At 34.0% G+C, this 11,657-nt stretch overlaps 1 protein-coding gene across 3 annotated transcripts; it reads right to left on the minus strand.

Moving 5' to 3' along the window:
- Nucleotides 1-238: 238 nt before the first annotated feature.
- LOC105140629 (kinesin-like protein NACK1) lies at nt 239-4,707 on the minus strand. Of its 3 annotated transcripts, XM_011047523.1 has the most exons (13): nt 4,450-4,707; nt 4,246-4,335; nt 4,052-4,152; nt 3,810-3,926; nt 3,623-3,704; nt 3,477-3,544; nt 3,316-3,375; nt 3,063-3,187; nt 2,713-2,911; nt 2,503-2,613; nt 1,361-2,413; nt 842-1,164; nt 239-738 (listed from the first exon to the last, which is right to left on the minus strand). In XM_011047523.1, exons 1-13 carry the CDS (start codon nt 4,685-4,687, stop codon nt 411-413), a joined length of 2,895 nt encoding a protein of 964 aa, XP_011045825.1. In that variant the 5' UTR covers nt 4,688-4,707; the 3' UTR covers nt 239-410. The 3 variants fall into 3 exon arrangements, with proteins under 3 accessions (XP_011045825.1, XP_011045826.1, XP_011045827.1); XM_011047524.1 differs by lacking the exon at nt 3,810-3,926; XM_011047525.1 differs by lacking the exons at nt 4,246-4,335; nt 4,450-4,707 and having other exon boundaries at nt 3,810-3,900; nt 4,052-4,143.
- Nucleotides 4,708-11,657: the final 6,950 nt, after the last annotated feature.

Genomic DNA, 11,657 nt, shown 5'->3' on the forward strand with positions numbered 1-11,657 from the left:
CAGACTCTATCTCTCTCTCTCACTCCCTCACACGCACAACATAATCATATTTTTAGAGCAGTTTAGTCAGCAGGCAAGGTGCTTTAAGTTTGAGATAGCAAGTACAAGAAAACACTACAAATAATTTTTCATGCGTCAAGGGAATGCCAAAACAGTAGAGCTTATTGGCTAGCATTGATTAATTTAACTGCATTTCTTTCTTTTCAGTCTTTAGAAGGTTAATCAATCACAAGAAAACTAAATGAACGAATTCCTTTTTATTGAAATATGAAGATCCCAGAACATCATCATCCATAGTGCTCTCAATTGATCACACCATCATGAAAAAAGAATCTAGAATGCTTGGAGAGAGACTCCAAAATTCTTTACATGTACAGAATGGAAATACTTACAAACAAAAAGAGAGTTTCTCACAAATGTAGAAGGTTTGAAATTTGGTTCCAGCCCGTCATCCATGGTCTCTTATCTGTTGGCAGTGCAAAATTGAGTTCAAACATCTCCTTTGACAAGTTTCCTACTTCGCAGAACCCTACAAGTTTTGCTACTATGTCAGCACTCTCCTGTATATGCTTGGCATCATGAGGATCTGTCCACAGTTTATTAACAAACTGTAGCCTCCTCTGCTTCCCATCAAGGGGGACATTCCATTTGATGTATAATTCGTCTCTCTCTTCTGCAGTCAGACGTGAGGTCAATCTTTTTGCAAGGAACTCCTTTTCACGTTTCAGTGCTCTAATACTGCAAGACAGTGTGAGACAAGAATTGTAAATATTCAATCATCTTGAAGATAAAGAAAGAAGGGAAATGCCAGTTCTAGTAAAATTGGCGAGAGAGAGAGAACCTTGATGACAGAGATATTGTAGGCTCATCTCCAAAATGAGCTGGGCTTGCATTGCCAAGTTCTGCCAAATGCTGCTGCAACCAAGTCAAGCGTCTTAGCTCCACTTCCATGTATATTTGATCAGCAGGGTCGCCCTTGAATAACAAATAAAACTGTGTCCTGTGGATTATGGATACATAGCACATATCCCACAACTCAATGATCAGCTGCCTTTGCTCCCTAAAAGTGACATGCCACGAAACTTGGGGCTGCTCTGGCTCATTTATATTTTCTTCCTCCTCTATAGTATATCCAGCTGCTTCATTTGCTTCCAGCTCAAGGACCTAAATGAATCACAATTGCAGATGATTTAAATTTCAATACTTTGTATGAAATCAGAAAAACTGGCCGTGATATAATTTCAATAACTGCAATTGTGATTGCCAGATGATATAACTTTGATTTTTACTTTGCAAATGAAAAGAACTGGTAGGTGCACTGAAAAGAAAAATAAAGCAGATGATAGAATAACAATTATACCTGGCAAACAAGTAGCTGCTTTTGGTATTGCAATTTGGCCACACGTTCTTTAAGTTCGGTCACGTAAGTTCTTATGCTTCTAACATTCTCCTCTGCTGCATTCTGAAACATTTTCTGCATTTTCTTCATGTTCACTGAACTTGAGCGCCGATAGCCACCAGGTGTCCCTTCCTTTGATGAGATGTCCCCCCCTTCTTCAATCTTTGTAGGAGTCTCTTTCTCAGACTCCGACATGGTCTCGCTGACTGCAATGTCATCATTATTCGGAGCTCTATTTTCAATCTCACTTTCCAAAACTTGCCGAGAAGTTGACAGCGGGGAGCAAGGAGACCTTATAAAATTTTGCCTGTTGGTGCCATTACTTGAAGCCAAAGGAAGTATCTTTTTCTTCTTCTGTTGATTCTTAGCTTTTGAAGCTGCTTCACAGTTTGATTGTGGATTATTGTTTGGAAGAGACATTACTAATTTGTCAATGGACTTTTGAACATTTTCAAGTTGCTCTTCGAGATCTGCAAAAGTGCTTCCCTGTGAATGAAGCCTTGTTATTTCATCTTTGAGATTAGCATTGACACTCTTGATAGGAGCAACGACACTTCCAATTTCAACTTCTTTTGGAACTGGTTGGATAGTGCGCATTTCCCTGATTTCTGCTTGCAGTTTAGCAATTGTCTCAGCTGCATCTTGGTTACCTAATCTATGACAAGCCACCTCCTTCTGTAGAACTTCCAGAGCTCGATTTGCTTCCTCCCCAAGTTGCTCCTGAAGGTGTTCAAGTTTGCGAATTTCATGCATTAACGTGAAAGGTGCAGTTGATGATTGCCTCATAGACTGCCTTAGCAACGTTTTCCTGGTTCTATCACAGTGGCTTGACTCCTTGATGTCAAGATTTGGCAAGGATGCATCAGAATAAGAGAGACATTTCTTCACTAATGGACGGGGTGATTCCAGTGTGCTTGAAACCTGTCGATCCTCTTGAAGTTTTCTGCGCAATTCATCCACCTCAGATTGCGCAAGATCTCTTTGGCGTCTCAGCTCCTCCATTTCCATCTCCATCTAGACACAATAAGATACAAAGGCCACGGATTCATTTGCATTATTATAATTTTGAAGTCAACTAAAATTAAAGTTATACGACAGCTTACCTGCCGAATTTTGAAGTCTTTTTCCCTTGAAGGGTCAGGAGTGCGCAGCTCTGCTTCCAGCCTGGCTACCTCCTTCTGCAGATGTTTCACAAGCTGCTTATCCGAAACAACCTAATAAAGTTTCACATAAAAAATATTCAGTATTTGAATTGTCATTTAAAGTCAGAAGGAAACTCAATTAAACAGGTATAGAAATAAAAAGATCGATACCATGTTGACATGGGCATTATTAGTTACTTCCTTTGCTCGGGTGGCAAAGTAAAGGGTATTTCGAGATTGTTCAACATGGCTCAGAGCTGGGCTTAAAGTGCATATGATGGCAGTACGAGCATTCCCACCAAGTGAGTGCTGCAGTATGCGAGTAAGCTTCGAGTCTCGGTAAGGTATATGACCACTACGTTTCCCAACACTATATAGATAAAAACAGTTAGTCAATGCAGAAAAAGAAAATTTTTCCTATGTTAAATGATAAATTTAAGGTTTATAATTGTGAGCATGTGTGCATTTTGCAATTCTGTCCTGCTATAGCATGTGAAAGCATGCTAAGAATAGGCTCTGACCTGAGCTTTCTAATCACAGTTGTCAGAGTCATCAAACTAAGATTAATATGACAACCTTCCCTGAGTCTGGCACCATCTGCATGTGTCTGTGAAGCTCTTTCACTTCCAGCTAGATCAACAAAATTCTGCAAGTCATTGGTAACCCAATAGTTATTAGATATAATCACAAAAGAAATCCTGCACTTTAAATGGAAACTCATGGGGCCGAAAAGATGGATGAGCGAAATAAGGCAAGAGTTTCTATATTTTTTACCAGGCTTGCAACGAAAGATCTCACACAATCTGAGTTTTCTCGAAGTATACTTTCGATTGTCTACGTCCAAAAAAAAAAAAAAAAAACAACTCACATGTTAGTTTTCATAGAAGAACTGTTATTAACTTGAATCAATACATAATATGATCCAAGAACCTTACCAGCCTTATAATTTGGTGTGACCGTGAGCTAGTATCATTAAGGGCAGTTTCACCAACTTGCCTTTGCGCTACAACATAATCAGAAACAAGTTAATCAACTGTCAATTAGCAATGTATTTGCAAAGGAAGAAGCTTCACCAAATTACCTTCACATATACCGATCAGATGCCTTAAATGCTGATCATTACTTGCTGTCTCTTCTACCAACTTCTCAACCACAGTACCTTTCTGCAATTGGGAATCACAGGAAATACAGTAAATGAGAGAATCATTCAGAAAAGCATATGAAGTTCATACTTGACTGCAGAAAAAAACTCATAAATGCAACAGTACCTCCGGGTCATCTAGAAGCTTTAGATTGCGACCAGATTCAGAATTTAACAGGTCCCTGACATTTTCATTATAGATTTCTAGTCCAGAAATCCTAATTGTAAAATCTCTTTCTGGTGTCTGCAGTCAGTCCAAAACAAAAACCACAACATTCTAATGAATATAGTTTTGCTATAAACTCAATAAACTAGACCAAGTAAAATCCAACTTTATAAAGCACAATGTCAGATTTTGATAAAGCTTACATTCATTATATGCTTATAGATGTCATTAACAGCTTTATCAGTTATCCCTCTCATCGTGTATGTCTTCCCACTGCTAGTTTGCCCATATGCAAATATGGTTGCTGTAATGTAAAAATGAAAGAATTGTTTAATCCAGATGCACTACAAAAATCACATAACCTGAGATTTACCATTGAAAGAATAGGTTATATTACCATTTATGCCCATTAAAGCAGATAAAGCAACATTTTTCACTCCTTCTTCATAAACAGCTTCAGTTATACTAGAAGGACCAAAAACTTTATCTGAAAGCGGAAAACAAAAAACCTTAATTAAAGCATGAAATCACTAGAAACTAGAAACTCTCTTATATAAAATTCAAACAACAAAAACAAAAAAGAAAGCTGCAATTAAATTACCAAAAATGAAAGAGGCCGGTTGAGTTGCTCGTTCTTGAGGGGGTGGCTTAAAGACTATAGTATGATCATCAACACAGTCCCAAGCAATTTGGTCGTTAGCTAACTGCTCCTTCTTGTTTAAAGGCCTTAGTCTTACAGTAACTACAATCTTCTCCTCTTTTGCTTTAGGCCCTCCTGGGGTTGTTGCTGGTGTCCTGTCAATCTTAGAAGCCGGTGTTCCAGGTGTTCTAAGTGTCATCTTTTTTGGTCAAAATCTACTCTTTCCCTTTACAACTCACTCACAAGAGACCCGAGAATGGAAATCACCAGCCTCTGCCTCTCTCACTGGAGAGACTAACAAAAAATGGGACCTCTCTGTCTTGGATGCAGAATTTGTTTATACAAATAAATAGCTGCCAAATCCAATTCAATAAAAAGATTAGAAGTTGCATCGAAAGACCCATTTCTTCTCCTGGCCAAATTCTTTCATAAAATCAATTTCTCCAAATTAAAACAGCAGAAAATTGAAAAAAGGAAACAAAAAGCTGTAAAGTTTTCTCCATTATAGGTTCACTTTCTATTAGATCCAAATTGATTGATCAAATAAATAATAATATGCTTTAATGGAACAATAAAATTTTAAGTTTTCCTGTTAACATTCTTTCCAAATTCATGCGTTATTCTGTAAATTAAATGAAACACAAATCAATCACAAAAAAGTAAGTTCCTTGCCATTTTTTAGATGGGTTTTCGATGATCAAAATAAACTAAATCATACATGGAAAGTTACACAAAACCCCCTAAATTCTAGCCAATTGAAGCTCTAAGCTCTAATGTCTTACCTTTTATAAACCATAAGTATTTAAAAATAGAAAACATCATGGGACAAAAAGTAAATGAAACAATTGCTTACAGGAATCTCAAGCCGAGGTCTCCAGATAAACAAGCAGATCCAGAGAAGAACCGATAAGAACTGGATCTTTTTCAGATAGAGAATGTGAGAGGTGGGTTTTTGCAGGGATTAAAGAGAGATAGTGGGTCAGCTCTTTTCTTTGCCTTCTTTATGAAATGAAAACCTGTGACCAATTTGAATTTGATTTCTAACGGCTAGTTCGTTTCTTTTCTTTTCTGAGGTTCTGATTTCTTCAATTTTTAGGGCAAACTACACATATACTCTCAATCAATTGAGTGTATTTCAATTTGGTCCACTTTATTAATAATGGCTCCCATATTACCTTTGCTTTACCAGAATGGAAAGTTCCAATCTTCCCAATTTGCGAAAAAATTAATTTTTCAATTGCACACGTGTCACTTTTCTTAACATTATTGATTTTTTTTTTTTGAAAATCACTCATTTGAATAGCATATAGGTGTTTAATCAAATCAATTATCAAACACTATGAATGATGGGTGGGTTTGTTTTTGAGTGTTTGAGAGTTTAATAATGATTATTTTTTAAAATATATTTTGTTTAAAAATATATTAAAATAATATTTTTTAATTTTTTAAAATTATTTTTTATATTAATATATTAAAACAACCTAAATATATATAAAAATTAATATTAAACAAAAATAAATCTGTTTAGAAAAACACTATTTTGAATACAATTTCTCACTGCTTCTAGATAATCTATAGATAAAAATAAAATATGAATTTTATATATACTAAGGGCTCTTTCTCATGATTTGGCATTATTAGGCTTTTACACTTCTCGTCAATTTTAATTTATGTGTGTAGTTGATTTTTTTAATAACATAGTGTGGTAAAAATTTTAAATAATACAAGCTGAATTTTTTTAAAATAATATAGTTTAAACAATTTTGAATATCATTTTTGCTTACAATTTTTATTGGTAATAATGTTTGTTTCATCATATTTTAAAATACATGTTTTTTTTAAATTAATTGATCTAAATGAAAATCAATTTAGAATTTTATAAATATTAAATAATTAAAAGATAGAATTCAAGATACAATAGCTAAGAAAAAATAAATAAAATCATGTGATGGAAAAAAAATAGAGAAAGAAAAAATAATAATAATTCACCAAAAACAGGCTATGATTTTATTTTTAACGTTTTTAATAATGTTAAATGATTCTAACTGATTAAAAAAATAAGAAACGTATGGATTACACGCCCTATTATAATACCTGAAAAAAGGAAATTGGGAATTGGGATCTTAATTTTTTTCCAGATTTTAATTCCTGTTATATGGTTGATGTGAGGATTGTTTGGACCAGGAGGAGGCTAAAATTAGGGCTTATTTACTACGGTGGGCTATTACATTCGATGGTATTTGGGAATATGTAATGTTTTTTTTTTTAAAATGTTTTTTATTTTATTTTAAAATATATTAAAATAAAATTATTTTATTTTTTAATATTATTTTTTTAGATTAACGTGGGTTACCGGGCCAGCTTGCGCGTACCACAACTAATCCCACGGGCCCTGAAGTTAATGACCATGTAAGCCTCCAGTGATTATCATATGAGCAATTAAGGACTCGAACCTGAGACCACAGAGGGAACAGACCCCTTGATCCCAAATACTTACCACTTGGCCACCACTTAGATGGTTTAATATTATTTTTAATATCACTGCATTAAAATAATTTAAAATATAAAAATATATTAATTTAAAATAAAAATAAAAAAAATTTAAATTTTTTTCAAAATACCTTTCAACTAAAATGTCAAACACGGCCCCATCAATGGTTTTATTTCTGTTTGGTTTGACGAAGGAGCAGGTTTTGATTTGATTGAAAGACAAGGGGGGCTCGACTGGATTGTGTTGAAAAGATAGAGATTCACACTGCGAAGGGGGTTTTGGTGACTGTCCTTGCTTAAGGTAAGAGGAAAAGCAATAATGGCCTCGTATTGCAGCGTGCTTTGCTATGCCTGAAGGTAGTGATTGTTTCAGGGTTTCTGTTTCTACAATGGTTTTGAGGGGTTGGTGAGAGGGAGATTGTCTCTGTGTTGCCTTTTCAAATGGAGAAGAACAGCCAAAATTCTGGGCTGGAAGATTATTTGAGTTTGAAATATGGGTTTTGATTTTGGTTGCTGAGATATTAGGCTTAAATCGCCAAGAATGAAGATGAATAAAACATCGTCGTTTTACACATACACATTTTGCAACCAAAACTTAATTAAATAATGATAACTTAACACATATCATGTAAAAAATCTCATAGTTTGCATTATCTTTTTATTGTGTTTGGAAAATATATAAAATAGAAGATAGCTGGCGTAAAATACTTGTAAGTGCATCTATCTTCTTCTTTTACTATAAAGATGAGATTCATATTTTAGTATTTAATTATCATTAACAACTTATTTTTTCTTTATCAATTCATATATATACACACACACACACATAAATATAATTTATTTTATTAAGCAAAAACACTATCTTTTTATTTCTTAGTTAAAAAAGTTTACAATACCCGGAAACATATTCACAACACATACATTTTTTTTTAAAGTTATAAATTAACTTTGAATCCTACCCTCTCCAGTGAATTTATAATCTATATCAAGGGAGAGGAAAAAATTGTGAATTCATTTTTAATTAAGAAGACTATTTGATTCATAAAAATAATAGAATAATTCATAAAAATAATAACTTTTGGTTTTTGAAAATGCGAGATTTGTAATAGAATAATTCATGTTTTTAGATTTGTAATAGAATAATTCATGTTTTTATGATAATGTTTTGTTACTATTTCATTATAAAAGAGAATGATAATGAAATAGAGAATGAGATCATTGAGAAAGAAACATATTTGTTTAAAGAAACAAATAAAAATATATTAACCTTGAAATAATTTTAAAGTAATTTTTTTTTTAAAAAAACAAGAGGTATAGCAAGAGAATACCTCTTACTTAATATTTTTTATTTTTTATTTTTTAAATATTCCTAAAAAAATTCAAAATTATCAAATTAAAATATATAAAAATAAAAATAAATTTTATTATAATTTTAAAACTCGAAGATTAATATTTTGAGAAAATATTTATTATTTTTTAATTAATATATGAGATCTTTTCATTTTTTATTTTTAGTTTACTTTATTTTTTTTGTTTGATTTACGTAGGTGTTTGGGTTAGTTTGTACATACCACGACTAATTTCACAATATTTGTTTAAAGAAACAAATAAAAATATATTTGTCTTGAAATAATTTTATAGCAAGAGAATACCTCTTACTTAATATTTTTTATTTTTTATTTTTTAAATATTCCTAAAAAAATTTAAAATTATCAAATTAAAATATATAAAAATTAAAATAATTTTTATTATAATTTTAAAACTTGACTTGTAGATTAATATTTTGAGAAAATATTTATTATTTTTTAATTAATATATGAGATCTTTTTATTTTTAGTTTATTTTATTTTTTTGTTTGGTTTATGTGAGTGTTTAGACCAGCTTATGCGCACCACGACTAATCGTACAGTCCACTAAACACCCTACAACACTAATAGATATATAAAACACGCGGAGTGACAAATATACACATAAAAACTCGAATTTAAAAACAGGAAAAAAAAACAAACTCCTCCCAACACTAAGCCAAGGCCGTCACTATCACTGCAATTTACCTTATTTTGTAATATTGGTCATGTTTGTATTTTCTAAGGAGGACTATCCAAGTCAATTGAAGAAATTCGACAGTCACATCTCTCTGTGAAACTTCCTGGCAAAACACTTGGTAATTTCTTGGCCATTACATATGTTTATTTTTTGTTTGTTGTTGCAACAAGTACAAAACTGAGTTTCTATACACCTTTAAGATTATTCAACACAATACTTGAATAATCTGTGAGTTGAGCCACCAGTTAAATCCCCTTCTCCTAGTTGAAGACTCTTCTCTTCACATTCTGAAACAGAAAAATGGTTGCCCATCTTTTGCTATTACTCTATCAACACCACCCCATCTTCACCATCTTCCTTGTCCTAGTCCTTGCATCAGCATCTTATGGCGAGGATGATAATAAAGATTACAGAGACTGCGAAAAGCATTTTAATTGTGGACTCTTATCAAACCTTTCTTATCCTTTCTGGGGAGGTGATCGACTTGAAGTTTGTGGACATAAAGGATTCAAGCTCAAGTGTGAAGAAGGTCAGCTCCCTATAATACCTAGTGACACACTAGAATTCTGCCTATCTCGTTTAGATCAATCTTCTGTAAAGCCATTTAATTAGGTGGCATAATTGATGGGATTTGAGTGGGAGATGAGTTGTAATTGGTGGAGTATGAGTGGAGGATGAATTGTTAGGCATATATTCCTCCTAAATTTATGACCATTATACCCTCACTCTTGCCTATAAATAGGCAATGCATTCACGCCTATATGCACACCAAAAAATAGAGAGAAGAAGAAGAGTGTGAAGAGTGAGTAATCCCACAAAATTGTGAGGTATTTGTGATAGAGTAAGTGAGGTGTTTTCTCCTAATAATAGAGAGAGTCTTAGTTGTTCTCCTATTATTAGAGAGAGGTTGTAATTCCCCCATTACTTAGTAAAATCCTTCTATACTTGTCTGTGGACGTAGCCCAATTGGGTGAACCACGTAAATTCTTGTGTGTTCCATTTCTCATTTTATCCGGTCTCTTATCTTTTATCTTGTCGGGTTTGCATGTCAGCATCCTAACAGTGGTATCAGAGCTTTTTGGTTGATGTTGTTAATACACAAAGTTATTCGTGCTTACGAGTACTATTCACCTATACGGCTCTATTCATCTATACGGTACTGTTCACGAAGGTTATTGTTGGCATATATAGAAAGTCAGTGCGGTGATTAAATACAGTCTAGGAAGTTCTGTCTAAGGAGATTGGGTTTTAAGCGGGACCGTTTGTGACCCCTCCAATCTTTCCTGGGAACTTACTTAGTGAAGTATTATTCACACGATACTATTTCTATATACGTTACAGATTTGTGAAACGGTGATAGCTGAATAGATCTTGGTGAATACAATGACAGCAAAGTACGAGATTGAGAGGTTTAATGGGAGCAATTTCTCATTGTGGAAAATGAGAATCAAGGCAATCTTAAGAAAAGACAATTGTTTGGCAGCAATTGGGGATCGGCCCGCGGAGATCACTGATAATACAAAATGGAATGAGATGGATGGCAATGCTATTGCTAACATACATTTAGCATTAGCCGATGAAGTATTATCAAGTGTGGCGGAAAAGAAAACAGCTAAGGAGATATGGGAGACTCTAACAAAGCTATACGAGTCCAAGTCTTTGCACAATAAGATTTTCTTAAAGCGGAGACTTTATACCCTTCGAATGGCAGAAACCACATCGGTGACTGACCATATCAACACAATAAGAACTCTATTTTCACAACTCACTACATTGGGTCAGCAAATAGAAGAAAATGAACGTGCAGAGCTTCTACTTCAAAGTCTTCCTGATTCGTATGATCAGCTCATTATCAACTTGATAAATAATATCCTCTCAGATTATCTAGTCTTCGATGATGTTGCAGCCGCTATCTTGGAAGAAGAAAATAGGCGCAAAAACAAAGGAGACAGAAATAGTTCAAACCAAGCAGAGGCATTGTTGGTGTCAAGAGAAAGATCAACGGAGCGTGGCTCTAGTGGGAGTCAAAGGCAGGGGAGGTCCAAATCAAGAAGTAAGAAGGCTGTGAAATGCTACAACTGTGGCAAAAAGGGGCACTTCAAAAAGGATTGTTGGTTTAAAAAGGGTATAGAGAATTCTGCAGAGTCATCAAAATCTCAAGGGTGTGTTGTGAGCACCTCAGAAGATGGAGATGTTTTATATAGTGAAGCAGCGATAATCTCTACAGATACAGAAGAGCTCACTGAGGTCTGGCTAATGGATTCAGGAGCAACATGGCATATGACTCCTAATCGAGATTGGTTCCATACATATAAACCTATCTCTAGAGGCAAAGTGTTCATGGGTGATAATCATGCTTTAGAGATTGTTGGCATTGGCACCATCAAATTGAAGATGTATGATGGCTTAATTCGTACTATTTCAGAAGTGCGACATGTGAAAGACTTAAAGAAGAATCTTTTGTCCATATGACAATTTGATAGTCTTGGCTGTAAGATCCGAACAGAAAATGGAATCATGAAAATCATCAAAGGAGCGCTGGTGGTTTTAAAGGCAAGAAAGACAGTTGCAAATGTATTTGCATTAATAGGATAAACACATTATGAGGTAGAAGCGTCAATCGCATCAGCCAG

Source organism: Populus euphratica, unplaced genomic scaffold (genome assembly GCF_000495115.2).
Source record: "Populus euphratica unplaced genomic scaffold, PopEup_1.0 scaffold108.1, whole genome shotgun sequence".
Lineage (NCBI taxonomy): Eukaryota > Viridiplantae > Streptophyta > Magnoliopsida > Malpighiales > Salicaceae > Populus > Populus euphratica.

Bases quoted from the DNA above. Each gene is read 5' to 3' on its own strand.
- LOC105140629 (XM_011047523.1), bottom strand. From the start codon at position 4,687: ATGACACTTAGAACACCTGGAACACCGGCTTCTAAGATTGACAGGACA. The intron at 4,153-4,245 runs GTAATATAACCT...TTTACATTACAG, and splicing joins TGCTTTAATGGGCATAAATG to CAACCATATTTGCATATGGG. The intron at 2,912-3,062 runs GTCAGAGCCTAT...TTATCTATATAG, and splicing joins ACTGTGATTAGAAAGCTCAG to TGTTGGGAAACGTAGTGGTC.